We start from the raw sequence: 22,067 nt of genomic DNA, 5'->3' as shown, positions 1-22,067 counted from the left end.
TATTACCTTCTAATTAACCAAGACATTGATGGACAACAAAAGTCTCAGGTCAATCCTATTATCTGTGAACCTTTGTTTTCAAACTGTCTTCTTTACATATGAAGAGTACAGGTGTTGGAAATCTATTACAAAAAGCCCTAATTCTACAATTACGTAGGCAAAATACCAGTCATGATTAAACACATTGCACAATCTATGTTTTCAAGTTAAATAAATACAAATATAGCATGCTTAAAATATTTTGTAGGAGTTAGAAAAACACTAGAAAGCAGATCTTGAAAAAACTTACACCAATCAAATGATTTTACAGTATAATACTATCTTTTGGTGTCTGTTATAAGCAATTTTAACAAGCACGATACAACATACACATTTAAACTGTTTCCCAACAGTTTGTACTTTTGCTTGCGTGTAAAATTCTCTGGGAAATGAAATTTATCTTTTGGAAAACACATTATGTTTGCCACCTCTCTAGCTGTAAAGTAACGCAGATTATTGTGTAAAGGATTAGACATTTTAATTTCACCACCCATGTTTAAAACAGAACCAGTTCCTTCTGCGTAGTACCCATAGGACTTTGTAAAACAAGTAGAAGATTGATGCCTTGGGGTGACAATGTCCATAACTTGAAGGTAACGCAATAGAGTTTTTTCTGTCAAGGCATGTTCTTTTAGTGTTGACTCCGCTTCTTCAAGATAATTCTCCAAAGTCTTAATAGTGTGTTTTTCGTTTTGTTCTTTCCTAATAAAAGTTTTGTTCAGTTAGAAAGTTAGCCTTGAGTGTTGGGCTAGAATACAATGCTTTGTAATAAATAAGCTTACCCAGCGTTGCTATTTAAACATTTCTGCAAAGCTTGTGGCATTGTTTCAATCACCTCATTTGGCGTATTTACTTCATCTGGAAACTGAAGGGGTTTTCGTTTAGCGAGCAGGTAGTATCTGAAAAACAGTTCTTTGAAAATATTGAAACAAAAGGTAAGCAAACATACTCTTTAAATAATAAACGGCTGGGACTAAGTAAATACCTTAATCTTGAGTTAGGCACACCAAATTGCTTAGGAGTAAGCAAAAACTGAGCAGTTGAATATTCCAGCTGCTCCAAAACTTGTAAAAACATATCATGAGCTTTTGAGTTCTCGAATCCTTTTACATTTTCCATGAGAATATACGTTGGTGGATTACTTAGTTGTGGTAGTACCTTCATTAGGTAAATTAATGATCTGCGAAATGAGATACTTTTGTGATATGTTGTAGAATATATATATATATTTGTATATTCATTTTACAACTTCAGTCAATAACTGCACCCACTTTCTGGAAAGCACTACTGTACTACTATATCACAGCTAAAAGAGGTTAAGATAAATGATTTTTTGAATCCAAAGTTCCTCAAAAAAACTATTTATTTATTTCAGGTGTTATAAATAATTTTTATTTTTATCTTGTTGATCCTCTTAAAAAAATTATTTATATATATATTTTAAGTAAGTTCTTTTGCAAATAACACAAACAACTCTTTTTTCTTAGTTCGATACAGAGTCACTGCAAAGAGTGAGACTGTCCACATTCCACACACACCATACACCACTTTGTGCAAACCTTGTTCGAGGATCGTTTATGTCTTTCTGTAATCCCACTCTTGTAAAAGGTTGACATGGAGGGCTCATCATCAAGGTATTAAAACCCATGTTATCAAAATCTTTTGCACTGAATAATTGGATAGCATTAAAAATTTAAACTTTACCCATTACTAAACTGTATTCTGTTACGATTAAACTTTCAATGAATGATAAACCTATTATATTATGTACAACAGGCAGCAGCATAAGCGGTTTTGAAAATTTAGTTTTTAATGTAAACCAGATTTTACTCTATGGTTAAATGAATATACGAACAACGAACAATCGGTGATGGTGATACTCAACACCTAAGTATAAATGTATTGGTATTTGAACAAAGTCACCCTAGATTTTATTAAAAATTAAAAAAAATGACAACTGCTCCCAGTTCAGTACGTTTTTCTTGGTTACCAGGTCAATCACACAAACCTAAATCCCTCAATGCTTCTCTCCCAGTGCTTAGTTCCTGGAAAGTTATGTTTATAAACCAGACTCGCAGCTGGGCTTATGTCAACAGAGCATACCACTTCACAGTTCTTCAAATTTGCCCCAAGCAAAGCATAGTGCATGCCACCAATACCACTGTAGAGCTCTAAAACCTTTAACTCAGGCTCCATTTTGACTAAGTCAGCCACAGTAGCCTAGGGTTTTGTATCTGCAAAACAAACCACATGTGGAAAATTTGGTTTATTCTAAGTTATTGTAATCATTTAGTCATTCTACAAGGAATATCTGTACAAAATGCTTGATAAAAAGCGCACCAATGAAATGTCACTTGTTGATGTTGGAATATAAAACCCTTTCACAAAAAACAGCAATAGAGTTATGCAGGAGCAGCAGTAGTAATGTAGAACGTACAACCGAATATGAATTTCAAATTATTTGTTGAACTTGAACCTAGTCAGTATAATAGTTAAAGGAGTTACAAATCAAATTTTAAACCAGGGTCACAAATTAGATATTATTCCTAAAATTAAAAAATGAAATACGCTACAGACTCAGACACGGCCTACTAGAGATATCTCTAGTAGGCCGTGACTCAGAGTATACAGCACTTCATTAAATCATCATCAGCTTTTTACTGTTCATGTTCAGCATAAACTTGTAAGTGTGCAGATTAAGTTGGTATTCATGGCAGCCTCGTCATGCTTTTCACATCAACACATTAATGACGTCGATCCCGTCCGTGTCTCTCCCGCGAACCTCCTCGCCTGTTCCTCGTTGGCGGGGAACGGGATCTCTTCTTCTTCTCTTTTCTTCCATACAGTCTCCTTCGTAGCTCCCTTGAGATTGGTTTGAGGTGCATGAAGTTGCAGAAGCCACCACGTGTGCATTCACCCATCTCATACTGCCGACAGCACGCCTCACGAAAATCTGTCACGGTGCTGAGCTCAGACATTATTGGTTGCCCATTAAACCACCTGTTATTCAGATCATTCACTGCCTTTTCTGCATCTTCTTCTTTGTGAAACTTAATATAAACATTTCCCACCAAATGATCGCCCAAGTTGTCGCACACATTCATTTCCTCAATTGATCCATACTTCTCCTCCAGTTCCACGAAAACTTCTTCAAAGAAGTTGTCATAATGCTCCTGCATTTCTACATCACTGACAGTACCAATTCCTGTGTTGTTTATCTGTGGATTTTGATACAGTCCTTGCAACACAATGGTTTGACTAAAAGTTGGCTTGTTGTGGAGTCTTGAGCATCTCTCGCCGTGACGACAAGCTCCGATTTTAAAATAGAATGAGCAGTTTACCTTATCCTTTTCAGTTCCAAAAATTGAAGCTAAGTATTCCGCCATTTTTACCACAGCGGCACAATATCTGTTAGTGATGCAAATTTAGTAAATAAAGTTCATTAACAGTGTATTACAATCATCTATTTTTGCTGGCATGATAACGTTATGACAATGACCTCATGTATGTAGCACAGTCTTATGTTACAGTTACACGTTTGGCGTAGAATATACACGCTAACAACACCTTAAGCACAATACATTTACTTTTTCAAAAAAATAAGCTCAAAGTTAGTTGTTTTTACGTTGCAAACAAACAAAACATGGCACAAATATACCTTTTTTTTTATCAAAACGCAGCAATGCTCTGCCAGTACCGCAAGATGTCACTCTAAAAATATTTAACTAAATTAAGGGGTGGCTATGATTATAGATTACAAAATGCACTCATTTTATTCCTGAAAATGTAATGAGCATACAAATAATTAAAAAAGCCATATTTTTTTAAATACCTATTTGTTTATTGTAATGTTTTCGCGGTATAACGCTTAAATAAATAGGCTTACCACGCGCTAGCGTTTACCCGTAGTAAAAAATGCGTTGTATCGAAACACGTAAGCTCATATACATACTTACAGTATTGTTCACCTAAGTATAAAGGGGTTCTGCGGCATTCAACGCTTTTTAGTTTTTGAAGTAAGATATATGGTAAAGATGTCAGGAGACCCAAAACTAGAAGAAGCAATTTCCCAGTGGTTGGAATGGGACAAGGTAATATATAGTAGATATTGTATTTTCCCTGTGTTTTAGTCATTTTCATGCACAATTAAAAATTTATCCAGTATTAAATTGCTTTATTTGCTAGTGGGCAAGAAATTTGAATATTGATGTGTGATATCCATTATTGATGCGGCCAAAACGTATTTACTTTTTTAGAACGAGAAGACAAGAAATGAAATTATACAATTGCAAAATGAAAACGAATATGACAACCTGAAGAAATATCTGTTAAAAAGAATGGAGTTCGGAACAGCGGGTAAAACATACAAGTCTTGCGTAAATACTTTAAAACAAAATAATCAATTATATATATATATATTAATTGCAACTGTTAGTCGTATTTTAAGGGTTTGACGACAGTTTTCAAAACACTGTTACACAATCAATTAAAGGGCTTAATTAACGTTAAAAAAAATTGCAACCAACTAACGTGTATAGCAAATATATCAGAACCTATGTATATTGTTTAGGTCTTCGTGCAGAAATGGGTGCCGGAAATTCTCGAATGAATGATTTGACGGTAATTCAAACTACGCAGGTAATTGAATCCGATATAGATACATAAATATGCATTGTCGTTTTATATATATTTGAATAACAATTAGCAGTCATTTATTAACTTACCTGAAAATAAAACTGTTACAACAGATTTTTCCGTAGTAAGAAATTCTTATGTAGCATTCAATCCATTTTTTCTTACCATTTTGATTTGAATTTTTAATGCAGGGCTTCTGTAAGTATCTACTGCAACAGTTCGGTGATGGTTTAAAATCCAAGGGAGTCATTATTGGGTATGACTCAAGGCATAACAGCTCAAGGTTTGGAAATAAGCAGTATTAATATGGTTATATACTTCAAAAAAATTAAAAGCAACTTTATTCACTGATATATGAATATTAAGTTTAGACTCAAAAGTGGAATGATTGAAAAAATTGTTATAATAACCCACTGTGGATAAAATAAATACAACTTATGGTTATAAAAGCAGTCATATAACACACTCGAAACTATGGTCTGGTAGACAAACAATGTGCTTGATAATTGGTTTTTCCTTCAGATTTGCCAGATTGGCAGCTAATGTGTTCGGTTTACAAGGTGTTAAAGTTTATTTGTATTCAAAGATCGTCCCAACACCATTTGTGGTAGGTGAAACGTAATATACTTTTACAGTTTTGTGTTGTATATGAACTGTAGGTATATATATTGTAACTTTGTAAGCACTCGGTCAGGGCAATTCTCTTGCAATGCTTTGATCACAATCACTCTGCTGATTAGCAGTACAATTGAAATTAAAATAATTTTTCTCAGCCTTATGGAGTGTTGCGATACAAAACATGCGCGGGAATCATGGTGACTGCTTCCCACAATCCAAAACAAGATAACGGATACAAGGTCTATTGGGAAAATGGTTCTCAGATTATACCACCGCACGATTCTGGTAAATGTCATTTCCATTACAGTTTAGTTTGAATTATAAACTCGATAACTTGCCAAATGATAAATTTTCAACTGCATAGTACTCTGTTTTAATTACATTTTAAAAAGGGGAGTTCACTGTATATTTGGTTTAACAGACAGGTTTTTTAACTGCCGGTCTTTCCCACACCTTTTAACCATAAAATGTTTTAACAACTGTTGTTTTACTGTTAACTCCCTTCTCTTTGTTGTTTTAATAGTTTTATCTTCGCTATTCTAGTAAACAAATCTATGTTATTATAAGTTGATTGTAATGTTCAACGAAGTGTAATATAAAAAAACTTTAGAATGCTGTTTTAATTATTCTGAGAAGAAAAGTAAATCTCTTTTATTTCAGGTATAGCTGAATGCATAAGTGCAAGCCTTGCACCGACATGTGCAGATGTATGGAATGAAGATTTATTGCAAGGAAAACCAGGTTTGGTTGACCCTTATGATGAAGTGATGCTAAATTATTTCAAAGACCTCAAAAGTTACTGCAAAAACAGGTACAACAAAGCTGTAGTAGTTAAAGTAGGTTGTTTGTAAAATAACCCAAACGAACACCTTAAACTAATATTATAGTTTCATTGTATCATACATACAAATTATAGGCGTCAAATTATATGTATGAGTACAAGTAATATAAAACAGACATTTTGGGGGAAAAAATATTTCTGACCTTTTCACCCCATCTATTAAAATTTTCTAATGTGGCAAAACCACCAGGTCAATAAACAGCAGCACAAGCCTGCGGTTCACGTACACACCAGTACACGGAGTTGGTTTGGCATTCGCTCGCAAATCATTTGAAACTTTCTCTCTACCAACTTTTGAGAACGTCCCCGAACAAATGAACCCTGATCCTGAGTTTTCTACGGTTAAATATCCTAACCCTGAAGAAGGGAAAGGTGTCTTGGTGAGTAGGAGTCTCACTGCATCACATAATATAAGTTATACCCCTATCTATCAGTATCAAATTACCTTTTGGAAAATAACTTGTGCTAAAAAAATTTTACTATTTGCTTCCAAGTTGTAACTAAACAACCTAACATGCTAAAGTCCTGCACTCTTTCTTGTATGAAAATAATGTTAATGTCAAACAACCCTATATAGTAGGGTGGGGGGAGATGAGAAACTTTCAGCACATAATATTAAAATATTCTGATCGTGTTTTAAAACAATTAACAACGGTCTATATGGGAGTCTTGAGGATACGGTTTTATAAATCTTTGAATGTTCTTTGTTTACTTTTAAATGGGACAAAAAAAATACTGAAAAGGTGTCCCATCTTTCTCCACCCTACTATTTTAAACTGTTCCCGATTCATCCCATTCCTTTGATCATAAGGTGTCTTTATTTTTCTTCAGCTTCTTGCAATGAGGACAGCAGATGAGACCGGATGTAAAGTCATCCTCGCAAACGATCCAGATGCTGACCGACTTGCTATAGCTGAGAAACAAGATGATGGGAGTTGGAAAGTCTTCTCAGGGAATGAGTTGGGTAAGGACTTGGAACTTCTTTCATAGGCACCAAACCTGGGCAGGCAGAGTGGGCAGCCCCCCCTGATTTTTTCACTGCCTCTGCATTTATATAAGTTTGTGGCACTTGTCTTTTTTTAAGACTTTTTTCCCAGGCTGTTGGCCCAGGTATAACTTATAGATTTACACTGCTAGTTATTCAAACCTGGATAAATAAACAGTGATGAGTAAATTCTTAACTAAAGTTTTTTTAACGTATTTTTTTGTGTGTCTGATAATAAACCGCTTGTAAGTTTATTAAGTTTTTCTTTTTTCTGTAATTTCAGGCTCTCTGATTGGTTGGTGGGTTTGGTATTCTTACATCACAAACAATCCTGACACGGTTGATCGCTCAAACATTTATATGTTGAGTAGTACGGTGTCCTCCATGATTCTGCAAGCCATTGCAGAGAAAGAAGGGTTTAAATTTGAGGTAAGAATATGGAAACTATGACTATCTTGTGCATGCAATAGTGTTGTTGTATGTCTGGGTTTGTAACATAGTGCTGTGTGCGCCACCCTGTAGCCCTGAGATTTTGGTTTAATTGCCGTCGCACTAGACTAGGATAAGTAACTTCCTCGCAGATGTGTGTGTAAAACTTGGCTTGGTTTTTCAAATAGCTAATGAAAGGAAGGCAACATTGTATAATAAATATGTAACAAACTGATGCAGGTTTTGACAAGCCACCACTTCAGGGGTTATTAATACTGTATGAAAACTTGATAGTTAGTCACTAATACTTGTAATCTTCTTAAACTATTTATTCAACAGGATACATTGACTGGTTTTAAATGGATGGGAAACAGAACTGATCAACTTCTTAAAGAAGGAAAAACCGTCTTGTTTGCCTTTGAGGAAGCAATAGGTAAGTGATTGCAATTTGTTCCATCTTTTTTTAGTCGGGCCATGTTCATGTGTTTCATGCTTGCTGTCGAGTTTCCAGTTATGACTTATCTTTATTGCAACACCAGTCAGACACTGAGATAGATATGATTATTGGCCATGTTAGTTGCCTTATGGATCTTTTTTCATCCAATAGCTGCTTTTTGCTCTTGTTTGATGAATGACTAACATGTCGTGTTGATTGTTTAACTTAAGCACACAAAACACTATTTGCACAAGAAGTCCGCAAACAATACAACGTAGCTTGTAACAAGAACTAAGTCACTTCATATAAATTAGTATTCTGCTTACACCACTGGTGATTAGAAATCCTTAGTTTTGAATATGGAATCAGTTGAAATTAGTAAAGCTGAGAAAAATCTTGTTGATAAGTTAAAGTTGCTGTGTGACGGAAACGGAAAAGAAATTTATCCAAAAAAATCAGTTCCAATATTTCATGATTTGGCCGAGATATATGGCAGGAAAACTAAACAGAAAAAGGTGAATGCTATTCGTAGTGTTGCTTTGTATAATGCCGCTATAGTAAGAGATCCAGACAATGACCAAATTAAAAGTGATCTAAGAAGATTTTGCTCAGCTGTTCTAAGAAAAGCCAAGGCCAAAATACAGAATGCTAATTTGGCTAAGATTTCTGCAAATCTCCAGAGAAAACTAAAACAAACTAGAAAGAAAATGGGAGCACAATACAATAAAGTGACTCGAATTCCTGACAATATAAAAGAGGACAGACTGGTTGAATTACAAAAACAGATAATATTAGATGTTAAAAATATCCAAAATAAAGTAACAAAACAATACACTGAGTTAATGAGATTTGTATCTGATGAATGTATTGAAATCATGGGGAATCCCCCATGTAAATACTCTGTAGTAGGATTGGGTTCCCTGGCACGATCAGAAATTACATTATATTCAGATTTTGAACACATTATTCTCCTTGAGGATCAGGCAGCTGGTAAAGAAGAGTGTGATACGATCATGAGATACTTCAGGTGGTTCTCCACAATATTTCACATCGTTCTAATCAACCTCGGAGAAACCATGATTCCTTCGGTTGCAATTCCAAGTTTAAACAGCGGAAACTTCAATTGGTTTTATGATGCACATACGCCAAATGGAGTAACGTTTGATGGGATGATGTCACATGCAAGCAAAATACCTCTTGGAAGACAACCAACTGTAAACAAACCATGGAAAATGGAGCTTATAAAACCAGTGAAAGAAATGCTTCAACTGTTGGAAAAAGAAGAAGATATAAAGCAGGGATATCATTTGTCCGATATTTTGTCCAAGTCTTGCTTTGTTGCTGGTGATAAAACATTATTTTGTGAGTATCAGGATAAGTCGCATGAAGTAGTTAAGAAGAAAGACAAAGCTAGCAATTTTTCAATGGTGATACAACAATTGGATGAAGATCTACAAAACTTGCATATTTTAAATTTAAAAGTAACAGTGTTTGCTGGTTTTCAAAATTTTAACATTAAGCGAGTAATTTACAGAAGTTCAACAATCTTTATTGCATCGATTGGGCGGGGATGTTCATTCAAAGTATCTTCATGTTTTGATATTATCGATATGTTGGAACAATGTAAGGTATGCAGTGAAATGGTGGCTCATAAGCTTCGATTCATGGTTGCAGTGGCTTGTCAGGTGAGATCCAATGTTTATCATTCAAAAGGAAGACAAGATGATATTTTCATGGAAGATTCTGATCCTAAAACTGTTGTTTCTGGAGTATTTAAAGTCGTTGGAAAACAAAGCTTATGCTCCTTTATGGAGACAGTAGTCAGCTTGCACGGGTTACTGCAAAGTGCATTATACCAAACATTTTCTTTAAATTTTTCCATAATACATACTGCTGCAGGCAGGTATAATGTAAAACTTATTGCTTTGTGGTACCTTGGTTTAAATGAAGATATGAAGATGGAAATAAGGAAATCAATCAAATCCCCCAGCTTACTTCAAGAGGTTGGGATATTGCCTTCTTTTGATGCCCTGCTTATTTTATGGGAAATTCACGAATATTCTTTATGTTCTGATTTATGCGAACAAATATTTCAACTTTGCAAAGATAACTTGCACAAATGTTTTGTTAGTGTTGTAGCATTTTATTGCAAACTTAAACTGCATCAATTTGGTGAAAGAGACATCGAAACTAAAATTGATTACCTGAACAAATTAGTAACTTCATGTAAAAATGAGATATTATCACATGATCAGATACTATTCAGTGATGCATTGTTAAAATATGGCATGTGTCTTCATCTTGTAAATCAGAAAGATCAGGCAAACATTATGATGGAGCAATCTGTTCAATATTGCAATGCTTATCTTGAAACACCAGAAGGAAGATACGATTCTCCAGTTTTAAAAGCCACTAGTTTATATCATTATTCCCACAGTTTAATTAAAATCAAACATTTTAACAAAGCATTTCAAAACATACAGGAATGTTTGGTGATATTAACAGAATATAAACAAACCACAAAATTGCATAAAGGAATATTTCATAATCTTTCTTACTGTTATACGGCTTTTGAACAATATTTTGAATCCTTTATTTGTTTATGTGAAGTAGTGAGGATACTCAATGATATAAATGAACCAGTGCATCATGGAATTAAACAAGACATTCAAAAACTTTTTAATTATTTATCTAAAAAGTAAACCAGTGATTTCATGTTACTAAACTTAGGCATTTCAAAATTGTTTATTGCATGAATGCTTTTGTTTATTATGTTTCACAGAAAACAATTACATACAAGCTAATGAGTAGTAATTCTGTAGTTGTTGGTATTTATTAACTTATTTTATATTTGATTACTTAATGATCGTTTTTATCAAATGTAGTGCTTTGCAAATGTGTTTAGACATTACAATTTTTAAAAATAAGCAAGATTATAAAACTCTAGTGCCTGACACCGCTGTATTTTCTAAAAATAAACGTTTTCAAGTAGTGGTCAAGTTTTTTCAAGTAATAGTTTACAGTTTAACAATCGGTGCCAGTCTTTTACAGTGCGCATTTACAAAAAAATCTATTTTGTCTGTTGTGTTCGCTGTACAAAGATGCATTTATAACCCCTGCGGAGTAACCAGGCAATATCCTCCTTTCCAGGTTACATGATAGGTACAAATGTTCTGGACAAAGATGGCATCAGTGCAATGTCAGTGGTGGCTGAATGTGCTTGTTTCTTGGAGACCAAAGGAACAACTCTTACACAACAGCTGCAGAATATTTATAATACGTAATATATGATTGTTGTATTTGTGCTTTCTGTGCCTAGTTTAGCTACATACCAGAAACTTGGCACAGCAATGACTTGATAAATCAGTAAGCAAAAATAGGCTTTCAGATGTTTCAAATCTATTCCATTTAAAAATACAGACATTGGTATTAGTTTTACTGTAACTTAACAGGTTTGTCATTTTCCAGGTATGGAGACCACGTCAGCAGCAACTCGTATTACATCTGCCATGACCCAAGTAAAATAGAAGTCATGTTTCAACGGTTACGTAACTACGATGACAATGATGTCATCACTGACCCGGTGGCAGGATCCAAATACCCAAGCAAGGTTGGCAAGTTTCAAATCACAGGAATAAGGGACCTCACCACAGGGTTCGATAGCAGACAAAGTGCCAACAAAGCTGTAAGTATTCTTGTACCTCATAACTGGCGTAGGATTGGTCTAGATTCCCCAAAATAGCAAAAATGATTTTTAACCCAGGAAAGTAAGAAACTGTTGTTTATATAAATTGTACTGTTGCTGGCTCCAGAATGACAAGCTTCAAAACAAGAACTACTTGCTAGCCTAAAAGTGCTAAAATCTTGAAATATATTGAACAAAAGTGTTTCAAAGTATAAAACCCTAAATAAAACAATATTTAATTCAACAGACTCTGCCCACTACACCATCAAGTCACATGATTACATTCTACTTCGCAAATGGCGTCGTGCTTACAATTCGTACGAGTGGAACGGAACCGAAAATTAAATATTACTCTGAAATTTGCGGCAGCATTGGAAGGTAATTATGTAGCCAATATTTTATTGGTACCTTGCTTTTCACAATTTATGTAACGATTTAAATTATTTATTACTAAAAATCTATTACAGGCAAAGAGAAGAATTGGTGCAAGAATTGAACGAACTGGTTGAGCTGATGTGCCAAGAATTTTATCAACCTGATAAAAATGGTTTTCTTGCGCGGACCAGCTAAATATTCTAATATTGATCGCTTTTGCACTTTGCTTTGGTCATTGCCATACACTTTAAGTTTTATATGAAATTAAAAATGTTAATTTATTCTAAACCATATACCACTTAACCACACCCAAGCCTTACAGATTGAAACACACGAATTTATAACCATACTGAAATGCGCCAAAAATGCGCGTTGGTGATATTGATGATGACAATAGTGCAGAAGTAACTTTGTTGAATTTAAGTTTTTGGTGATTTGCTGATATTACTCAGCGGTGTTCTGTTTTAAACTGTGTAACAAGTTTTCCCATTATTTTCCAGAAGTTCCATGCTTAGTGTTAGTTAGTGTGTGTTATATATACTTCATGTACCTTATTATTACTGTATGTATAGCTCCAATAATAGCTTTGCTCACCACATATATATATCGATATTTAATAAGTTAACTCCTCTTTTGTTTCTTGTATATTATTTAAGTTAATTGCATCACAATGAATTAAAAATAAAAGGTACCCAAATATTGCTACTTGAACATTGTACATTGTTAATACTTCTACTAATATATTTGCATAGGTAAAAAATTAAAATTAAATAAACAATTTTTTAAAACTACTACAAGCCTTGTTAAAGCGTGATCGCTTGAGAATATTGTACAAGAAACCTGGTTGATGGTTCTAAATATTATCTTCTCCACCTGCCACGTACAATACACCTTCCCCATTAAATGACTTGTAAGGTGAATAATCCACAAAGATGTCCCATCTATCCACACCAGGGTTGTACAGCAATACATGACCATAGGTAGAACTGGAAAATAATGATTGGAATCCAAATAATTTAAATGATAAGGTTTTACAAAATGTTCTTAAGACATAGGACAATAAACAGTTACTTTCATTTGTTCTTTAATTACAGTAGCAAAGATTGAAGAATAGGTAAAACAATAATACCAGATATAGCAACAGCTTTTAAAATGCTTCCAGTAAAACATATTTACATTGAATGAAATACCCAGCTACTCTATAGAAGTGAGGTCCTATGACAAGACATGACATGATGTAGACCACAGCTGGCTTATTACAATGACTGCACAACAGTATCTTGATATAGTAAATACTTAATATAACTAGTCAAATAATTAAGTAATTTCTTACCTGCCATACACAACAATGTAATCTCCAAAGTAGCAAGCAGAAGAATGACCGAGCTGAAATGGGATTTTACTTTTCAAAAGACTCCAAACACCGTCCTCTACATCCAATACCTCACCGTGGAAAACAAAGACATTCTCAAGTCCTCCTGTATCATACAAAATCTTAGTATGTGATAACACAGGTTGTACACCTTGTGGTTGTAGACATTACAGTATAAGTAGAACATTCCCAGGACCAGACCTATATTTTATGGGCTTTAAATTAATGTGGAGTACTTTGAGTTTCATAAAACATCATATACTCTTGCCTGGACGCTGGACCACACCTAAGCTCACAACATACATATACATTCAACAAAAAAAAGTTTTTGCACTGCATTAAACAGTAAACATTACTACTAATACTACTAATAAACAAAATCTATCTTACAGAATCAGTGTATACCTATCTATACTACATGGGTGCATCCTACAATGTGGCATACCATGACACCCACAGATTGCACATTACCTTAACACCCATGTGCTACAACCTATTATTACCACCGGCTGAGAGCAATGTCCATAAAGTGTCTTGCCCAGGGACACTTACTGTTAATGGTATCAGTATCGAGTATTGAATCCCATATTCTCAGTTACAATGCCATAACTGGTGCTCCCCTGCATTCAAATGCATGCCACTCATATACATTATGCTTACCGAATACAAATATTTTTCCTCTTTTATAAACAGCAGCACAAGAAGCCCTAGGTATAAGCATGCTGTTTGTTGTATCGCATGTGTTGCTAGATTTATTGTAGATTTCCACCTTGGTGCATTCTAGTAAACATAAATTAAAACCTCTTATTACAAAAGTTATTTTAAAACTTTTTTAACAGTTATCCAAAAAATTGTTTTTATTGGGTTAAAAACTTCTAATAAAAAAAGAAATATTTTTTGACAACATTTTAACCAATTATGTTAAACAGTAACATGTAGTAATAGTGCCAAAAACTACCAGCCGTACCAAGTACTTTTGTCATGATAATTTAGGATTGTTTTAAAAAGTACCAAAGTCAAATTATTAGAGTATAAAAAGTTCTACTGTTTTAAAATTGGTGAAGCTTTTTACCTGTTTTACAGTTTTCTTGTTTACCTTCAGTTTGTGGAAATCCTCCCAACAAATATGCAGTGTCTGTTTAACATAAAGATGTAATAACTAAGATGTGTTGCTTTATTCCACTAAAGCTCAACTGGAAAACTTCTATTAAAAAGTATCAACGTTTCAACACCCTATTCAAGTCACCTTCTGAACAGGGTGTCAAAACAATATTTGCTGAAATAGCTCTATTGGAATTATATTATGCTTAGCAGCATCATTTTATATATGACATTGCTTTGTTTAATCTAATCTTTGCAAGAAAATAAAGAGATGCCCTGTTTAGCTTTAACCTGCAGTTTGCACTATTTTGGGCCTTTAGTAATAAATCAAAAATACAGTACATCTAACTTTAAAATGTTTTTTTTTTCAAATTTATAAAAAACTTAAAATATAATTTCCACCTTTTACAGCAACTGCTGTGGCATGAGTGCGGAAAGAAGTCAGTCCATGAACACAAGACCAAAGTTTAGTGGTTGGATTGTAGATTGATATACAGTTTGTTGCAGACATTGCATGTGGATACTTTTGGCAAGAACCTCCAAATAGAAGAATCTCTCCTGCAACAAATTACTTGTAAGGTTTATATTCCAATAATACATGAAACACAAGCACAAGTAAAGAGGAATGTGAGTGTGGAGTGTTGCGCCAAATAATGTATTTTTTAAATGATAACATCCCTAAAAAGCAAAAACGGTAATACTGTATATTAAACTCTGGCCCAAATCTCAAGTCCCATGTTGCCTTACACTGAAGGATCTCACACACATAAAATATAAATACATTATAAAAATGTTCACCTGCAATACACTGAGCAGCAGCCCCATAATGAGCAGTTGGCATGTTAGGAAGTTCTTTCCATTCATAACCATTGAAACACTTCACACTTAGTGGGTCAATCCCACATCCAAAACAATAAACTTTTCCACCACATACAACTGCTGCATTGCGTATTGATGTTCCAGTGACCTAGGTTTCAAAGTGATATGAAATACAATATTTGTTAAATGTAAAGTAAACTGAATGTTTGCTTATTTTAAAAGCAGTATTTAACATGAGTTTGTATCATAATTTAATTATTTTTTTTTGTGCTGAAGCAGTTGTATCTGTATGACTATGGGGCTATTTTATATAACTTAAATAAGAGGGCATGGCTTGCACATTACCACCAACACACAGAATGCTACAGCTTGCACTGTGCTATGTCTTTCTAGGCTATCACATTAGTATCTGTATAGCATTATTCTATATGAGTTACGGACAATGACATACAAGAACCCACTAAGAATGATGGAGCTTGACCTGCATAGTTAACAAAGTTTAAGCACTAGCAACAAAACTAAAGAACATTTTACAAAAAAACTGCAAAACATGATTGAATCAACTAAAGGATGAAATGTGATACAGTATTAAAGTTACATTCCTCTAATAAAACGCTGATTAATATTTTGGTCAAGAACAAGCAAGCAATATCTCACTTCAAGTGATTTCCAACGACCTTGTTTTGGATTAAAGGAACCCATTTGAACTTCAATGCTTGGGACAAAGATGATATCTGTATCAGATTAATAATAACCCATGGAGTTGGAATAATAATAGATAGGTATGTTGCCATGTGTGGAAAATTTTTCATTTGTTCTGTCTTATTAGAAGTGGGTACTTTATTTCATTAAAAATAATGTTGGCAATTTGAAGTCTGTATCGGCTTTCGGGGTTTTATGTTATATGTCAATACATGTGGGATTTACGATTCAAAGTTAATGTTTATTTTATATTTTAAATAAAGACAAAGAAATGGAGCTAGGAAAACGGAACATACACAAATTAATCTGATTATCTGTATAATAAAAATATATGTCTCACTTAAATGGCATCGTCAGTCTCTTATTCAAATGATTCTACTTGTATAAGAGACTGACATATATTTCAACTGTAGGAGCATTGAGCACCAGATCAGGGTCAGATTAGTAAAATTTAATACAGTTAAGACATAGGTATTGATAGTTGATACATACCATTTGCAGGGCATGGATGGATTCTTTGTTTCTCTCTTTTGAACTTGTCAGGTTTGGCATGAAAGTAAAATGCGTTTTCCACCAAGTCTCGACATAACGGGTTGTCTCTCACCAAATTCTTTAAAAAGTTAAACTTAATGTTATAAGTGGAAGTTCTATTAAAGACTATATAAATCTTATATTAATTTTGTCGCTAAAGCTTAGTGATTTATAGTTGAATAGAAATTTAAATACTGTCTAGTGTCTGCTACTCTACAGAGTACAGGTATCTCATACAATGAATATGCACACACAAATACACTGCCATGAACCAATGATCAGCTTTTACAGTAAAAAAACATCAGAAGGTTACAAGATTTCATGGGCTAAAGTAAAATGCCCAAATGATAAATACAGACAAGAGGCTAATTAAACAGAGCACTAGCATCTGCTATTTATTAACTAGGCCTACGTGTGTTAAAACCTAAAGTTATTTGAAATACAAACACAAGAATAATCACCTCTCTTCTAATGGTATCAGATAAATACTCCAGGTCTACCAACTGCAGGTGTAGATGTTGGAATAATGAAATGAAATATGGTTTCCTAGATTCAAGGTCGTACTTTACCCATCTTATCAATGCTTCATACACCACCTTCTCAGATGTAACCTGTTAAATCATGTAAGGATGGATTATTCATCCTCGCATGGTGGGGCAATGACGGTCTTCATAACTTTCTGTTTTCTGTTTCATATCTTGTGGCCCCTTACGAGCTACCAGACTCTACCAGGTATATAACTTTGCAGGTGAATAATTATACAAGTTAAAAGTGTCTCTGTAGCACAACATGGGTCCCATTTTAAAGCGGAAAAAAAGATTGACATAACCAGGATATTAAAAGCACCAGTTATATTACTTAATGATAGTGGTATTCTGTCATTACATGTCAGGACGTTGGGTGAATGTCTTTTGGCAAGATTTAAAAAAGTAACTTTAGTCTAGTATTTCAATAAACAAGAATCGTTAAACTATAGGAGCACTAGATTAAGCTTAGATTCGCAGAGATTGAATAAACTGTAGTCAGTAATAAACTGTCAAAAATGGACTTGTCATAACAAAAGTGTTAATGAAGGTATTTCATTAAAATTCTATAAAAAGCTCGAGAGTATATTAATCTATGTATGTATTATAATGTATGTTATGTAACTTGGTTTTAGATTTGGAAAACAAGAGGTTAATAACTTTCCTTTTACATACATACCACAAGCTCATGTGACTGCAGTACAGAGTTTAGTTCAGAGATGGTGAGTGCTTTAAAATCATCTTGTTGCGCTACAAACTCAAAGTGTTTTCGCACGCAATGATCTGCCTGCTTCACAATACAATCAATTGAATAAGTTTTCCCAAGGTCACGAAAGTGCAAGCAAGTGGTAGGGTCCAACTGGTCTTTTATATATTGTACGACTAATTTCATTAAATCTGTAATTTAAATATGCAAAAACTAGGTTAGGTTAACTTATGGTAAACCATAGACAGATAAATATTTACAAACTGTCGTTGCCAGGCATTCTATAAATCCAATAAAACTGTTTTGGCAGATTTATTTTACACACCAGCATGTATTCCATTCTTCAATATAGCATTCAGACCACCTTTCGTAAGATTAAATATTAACATTGAACATCAAAATGTTTCTTGGAAAAATAAATATGCCAAAACAACTTTGATTTACACGAATATTTCTGTTGGGCTTCCAATCATATACAGTCCGTAGCACAGTGTAATAATAATAACATGCTGCAGGTTTTTATAACTTGTAACTAAAAATAGACATTTATGCCTACATAACAAGATAGAAATGTTGTTTGTCTACCTACCCAAGATTTCCATTTTCCACGAAGCGTAAAGAATTTCATCCACATTGTTTATTGACACACAAACTCGATTGGTGTAAATAAAATCAAGGACATGCTGCATTGCAAGTCTACTGACACCATCAATCTCTAACATTTTTTCAAAAGGGTCAGATCCCTAAAGAATAAATCTGTTTGTGAGTCGAGTGATATTATAAATGGACAAGTTTAACACACACATAATTATAAATGATCTGGTGCTACGAAAACGTAACCAACAAAAATCAAGTCCAACCACTAGTAGTAATAGAGAAATATATTTCGCCTAAAGGGCATCGTCAGTCTCTTATTCAAAAAGGTATTTGATCATTACTGCATTTCACTATACTAGAATCGTTCAACTATATGTACATCAGATCAGGGTCAGATTCGCGGAATTTATTACAAGACATAATTATAAATTATTATTTTTCTAAAATGTTATTTAAGGAATAGACTTAAATATTATTAAACAATCCGATCCCTGTGTTTATAGGTTATATGATATACCGAAATACCGTATTAAATATATATTTTAAATGGACAAGTTTACCCCCCTTTATTAATATTTGCCAGTCACTTTAAACAAAGCCATAAATTAAGAGATAGGACAGAGCAAATAGGCCAAACTTTGAATTATTAACCTACTGATTATATCAGATTACTTTCACTTAAAAAATTGGTAGTGCAACAAGTTTCACAAAAATAATGCTATACTGCTATACATAAGGTGTAAACAATAAAATAACTACACCCAGGGCTAAGGGTAATGTTATGGATGCATGGGGAGACATGTCAACTTTTGATATAGTGATAACATTATATGTTTTAGCGGCCCAATTTTAAATATTAAACTAGCTTTTACCCGGCTGTAAAGTGTCTATACAAACAATAAAATTAAAGTATATTGCATTCATCACCACATTAATCAATAAAGTTCCCTGTGGTTTGCAACTATGTGTGTAACTACATTTTAAAAATGTTACCCCAGAATTTACTAAACAAGTATTGAACATGACATTGTTGCTATGACTTCACCTGGCTTTGAAATTTAGACTTGAAATAATTACTGCTGGCAGCAAGTATATTACGATGTGCATGGAACAGCTTGCCTCTCGCAACCAGTGTGATATCACAATAGAGTTTGTTGTCTCTCTGCCTATAATAACAAGTTCATTAGTTACACAATTTAATCTTATATAGTTGCTACACTTATATTTGAAACTTTTGCTGCTAGTTTTATTTTGTTTGTGTTTAATTTATTTGATCTAAACTATTGTACTCCAACAGATAAAAACTCATATATATATATATATTATATTAATTATTTATTTAACTACGATTTTATAACCAATTATGCATAGCCAGTGAAAGTCATACATCCAGACATCCTCACACTATTTGGCAATATAAGGTCAGAAGTTGTGGATTAATATATATACATTAATACTTATCAACTATTAGCATAGGCTATACATAACTCACTCATTCATTGCTTTCATTATATCGGAACAACGTTGCTTTGCCCGAAGATGTTTGACTCGAGTCATATTTCTTAATATATGTAAAATAAAGTTTATTTTAGTCTATGAAAGTGATATAGTAAGCCCTAAAATGTGCAATAGGCAACTCTTAACCTATTGCACGTTTTAGGTCCCAGATGTGCCTCACCAAAATAGAGCAAAAATACTCAATAAGTTTATTAATAATCCTAATTAATACATATCTAAATACATAATATTCTGAGTGACCATTTAAATACATTAATAACGGCCAAATTCTAACAAATTAGCATTGGAATATGAAAAGAATAGTACCTATATACTTGCTCTGGCATGGAACCGTTTTGCTTGTACAGCTCAAAGACACTGTACGTAAAATACTTCTCATTGCTATTTAAACGGTTTTGTTGATTGCAAACAAACAGAACAGAGTAACAAATGTCACTTATTAAACATTAACAACTTGAACCACACGGAATAGCTTGTGTCACTCTCCGTCGTGTTTGCAAGGAGCCGAATCTTATTTTGCTAAAGGGAATTCCCCAGCACCTAGATACGTCAGAACTCATACTACAGAAAATTATATACACGATTTTTTCCCTGTTACACATTTGTTGGGTATACTAGCAGATATTTCAATGCGGCAGAACATACGCATTATTTCACTATAGCCGTATATGTAGTGAAGAAATAGGAAGCAGCCAGTAACGCCGTTATGGCACTGTGATAATAGCGGCAGCGGTGCAGATTGCCATCAGTCAGGATGGCCGAGTGGTCTAAGGCGCCAGACTCAAGAACGATCGTTCTTCGCCACTATGTGGTGTTGAGTATTCTGGTCTCCGAATGGAGGCGTGGGTTCGAATCCCACTTCTGACAAAGTATTTTGTTCTTTTGCAAAGTATTGTCTCAGAAAACAGTTTACTACTATAAACTTTAACGTATAGTACATATGAATTCGGTATGTGTTTTTTAATCAGTATGTAAATTGTAAGTTCTGAAACAGGGAACCAAAGTTTTGTGAAAAATTAAATAAAAGCAGATAATAATTTCTTTTGGACGTAAACAAGACCAAAAGCTACAGCGATTGCTGGTGCCACTTATGAGAAAAATGACTGTTAATTACACATTGCCGACCGGCGACCACTATACAAAAGACTGCAGGGCGGTAATTTAAATGGGTACAATGCATTCCAGTCTCACAGCGACGCTATTGTTTTTGACCTACCGTTTTTTTCTCTGTCTACTCAAAACAGTCGTAACCCAATTCAAATGATTTTTTCTATAGAGCTTTTACAACTCTCAAGCTTGTTGACTTCATTTAAACGCTTCCCGCTATTATAGCACGTGCACAGCTCCAGCGAATCAGAAACGAGTTCACGAAACCAAACGCGCCTAGCATTGCTCCTTTGTTACGTTTCTTTATTTCACAAACGTCGCGGAGAAGACCAAATTTAACGGCTTTATGCAGCGTAATTTTCGTCATAAAATCTCGTTTCTGACAGTCAATCATCCTATCTAGATGCCCAGAGTGTTAATTTATTGAGTTATAAGGTTTTGGTCGAGGTTTTGATCGAAGATTCGAAGGTGGTTTATTCCGTATATCACATAGTATTAGGACCGCAGCACTGTAGTATAGGCACTATTTACAGTACAACGCAGCCAGACGGAAGGCCTGGTTGGACGCTTTCAAGCTTTCGCCATTGCTCTTACATAGGGATTGCCTATGCGTGGTTTGATATGAGTGTGCTTCGTTCAAACCTAGTTTATTCTTAAACCGTAAACTGAATTTTAATATTTTTAGCGGCTATGGCTAGTGGAAGGATTAGACTATGCAGCTCTGTTGTCAGTTTTTTAAAAAAAAGTTTTGCGGCGCCGTAATTTAGCTTCAAAGTGGGTCTATCGCGTACATTTATTTCAAATGGGCGGTATCTATAGCGGCCATTGCTCGCTATGGCTGTATCAGCAGTAAAGTGCCGCTGTTCATATATCGCAACACATTCGTATATGCTGTATACTGTAGGCTTAGTTTTAGCTTGGCGCACGTTAGTTTGCCGGATACGGGCTGTATGCGAATATGTTGTTTACTATTGAGTCGTGGATCGGGTACAAGTTTAAATAGATTATATGTTTATTCTGATTAAGTTAGTAGTTATATAATATTTA

General features: G+C 34.2%; 4 protein-coding genes and 1 non-coding gene across 8 annotated transcripts; 2 read left to right on the top strand and 3 right to left on the bottom strand.

Moving 5' to 3' along the window:
• Positions 1 to 175: 175 nt before the first annotated feature.
• Positions 176 to 2,274, bottom strand: LOC149725224 (tRNA (cytosine(38)-C(5))-methyltransferase-like). Of its 3 annotated transcripts, none has more exons than XM_089892838.1 (5): positions 2,143 to 2,274; positions 1,599 to 1,706; positions 1,025 to 1,219; positions 822 to 938; positions 176 to 741 (listed from the first exon to the last, which is right to left on the bottom strand). In XM_089892838.1, the coding sequence occupies exons 2-5, from the start codon at positions 1,685 to 1,687 to the stop codon at positions 318 to 320; spliced, it is 825 nt and encodes a 274-aa protein (XP_089748964.1). In that variant the 5' UTR covers positions 1,688 to 1,706; positions 2,143 to 2,274; the 3' UTR covers positions 176 to 317. The 3 variants fall into 3 exon arrangements, with proteins under 3 accessions (XP_089748964.1, XP_089748963.1, XP_089748965.1); XM_089892837.1 differs by having other exon boundaries at positions 2,048 to 2,246; XM_089892839.1 differs by lacking the exon at positions 176 to 741 and having other exon boundaries at positions 817 to 938; positions 2,048 to 2,246.
• Positions 2,275 to 2,290: 16 nt separating this feature from the next.
• Positions 2,291 to 3,480, bottom strand: LOC149725223 (splicing factor U2AF 26 kDa subunit-like). The gene has a single exon (XM_089892850.1). It carries the CDS (start codon positions 3,423 to 3,425, stop codon positions 2,784 to 2,786), a length of 642 nt encoding a protein of 213 aa, XP_089748976.1. The 5' UTR covers positions 3,426 to 3,480; the 3' UTR covers positions 2,291 to 2,783.
• Positions 3,481 to 3,936: 456 nt separating this feature from the next.
• LOC149725222 (phosphopentomutase-like) lies at positions 3,937 to 12,748 on the top strand. The gene is made up of 15 exons (XM_089892806.1): positions 3,937 to 4,130; positions 4,296 to 4,395; positions 4,610 to 4,677; positions 4,866 to 4,957; positions 5,197 to 5,281; positions 5,448 to 5,577; positions 5,953 to 6,103; positions 6,324 to 6,513; positions 6,965 to 7,097; positions 7,402 to 7,547; positions 7,887 to 7,980; positions 11,134 to 11,263; positions 11,452 to 11,668; positions 11,916 to 12,046; positions 12,136 to 12,748. Exons 1-15 carry the CDS (start codon positions 4,065 to 4,067, stop codon positions 12,236 to 12,238), a joined length of 1,836 nt encoding a protein of 611 aa, XP_089748932.1. The 5' UTR covers positions 3,937 to 4,064; the 3' UTR covers positions 12,239 to 12,748.
• LOC149725220 (kelch-like protein 12) lies at positions 12,670 to 21,957 on the bottom strand. Of its 2 annotated transcripts, XM_089892816.1 has the most exons (14): positions 20,220 to 21,957; positions 19,888 to 19,956; positions 19,441 to 19,561; positions 18,388 to 18,541; positions 17,772 to 17,989; positions 17,030 to 17,179; positions 16,530 to 16,647; positions 15,993 to 16,069; positions 15,315 to 15,483; positions 14,919 to 15,074; positions 14,488 to 14,550; positions 14,076 to 14,195; positions 13,377 to 13,521; positions 12,670 to 13,029 (listed from the first exon to the last, which is right to left on the bottom strand). In XM_089892816.1, the coding sequence occupies exons 1-14, from the start codon at positions 20,237 to 20,239 to the stop codon at positions 12,897 to 12,899; spliced, it is 1,713 nt and encodes a 570-aa protein (XP_089748942.1). In that variant the 5' UTR covers positions 20,240 to 21,957; the 3' UTR covers positions 12,670 to 12,896. The 2 variants fall into 2 exon arrangements, with proteins under 2 accessions (XP_089748942.1, XP_089748943.1); XM_089892817.1 differs by lacking the exon at positions 19,888 to 19,956.
• Trnal-caa (transfer RNA leucine (anticodon CAA)) lies at positions 20,662 to 20,780 on the top strand. Its single transcript has 2 exons — positions 20,662 to 20,699; positions 20,735 to 20,780. It is a non-coding gene; the product is annotated as a tRNA-Leu (tRNA).
• Positions 21,958 to 22,067: the final 110 nt, after the last annotated feature.

Source organism: Ciona robusta, chromosome 14 (assembly GCF_009617815.1).
Source record: "Ciona robusta chromosome 14, ASM961781v2".
Classification (NCBI taxonomy): Eukaryota; Metazoa; Chordata; class Ascidiacea; order Phlebobranchia; family Cionidae; genus Ciona; species Ciona robusta.
Note: the sequence above shows the minus strand (reverse complement) of the source record. Positions and strands in the feature narration are given on the sequence as shown.

Coding starts and splice junctions, on each gene's coding strand:
- LOC149725223 (XM_089892850.1), bottom strand. CDS start 3,425: ATGGCGGAATACTTAGCTTCAATTTTTGGAACTGAAAAGGATAAGGTA.
- LOC149725224 (XM_089892837.1), bottom strand. CDS start 2,235: ATGGAGCCTGAGTTAAAGGTTTTAGAGCTCTACAGTGGTATTGGTGGC. Junction 1,707..2,047: donor AGAAGCATTGAGGGATTTAG/GTTTGTGTGATT, acceptor CCAATTATTCAG/TGCAAAAGATTTTGATAACA. Junction 939..1,024: donor GTGCCTAACTCAAGATTAAG/GTATTTACTTAG, acceptor ACTGTTTTTCAG/ATACTACCTGCTCGCTAAAC.
- LOC149725220 (XM_089892816.1), bottom strand. CDS start 20,239: ATGCCAGAGCAAGTATATAG. Junction 17,990..18,387: donor GTGGAAAATGGAAATCTTGG/GTAGGTAGACAA, acceptor TTTAAATTACAG/ATTTAATGAAATTAGTCGTA. Junction 17,180..17,771: donor TGCAGTCACATGAGCTTGTG/GTATGTATGTAA, acceptor ATGATTTAACAG/GTTACATCTGAGAAGGTGGT.
- LOC149725222 (XM_089892806.1), top strand. CDS start 4,065: ATGGTAAAGATGTCAGGAGACCCAAAACTAGAAGAAGCAATTTCCCAG. Junction 6,104..6,323: donor AAAAGTTACTGCAAAAACAG/GTACAACAAAGC, acceptor CAAAACCACCAG/GTCAATAAACAGCAGCACAA. Junction 7,548..7,886: donor AAGAAGGGTTTAAATTTGAG/GTAAGAATATGG, acceptor TTTATTCAACAG/GATACATTGACTGGTTTTAA.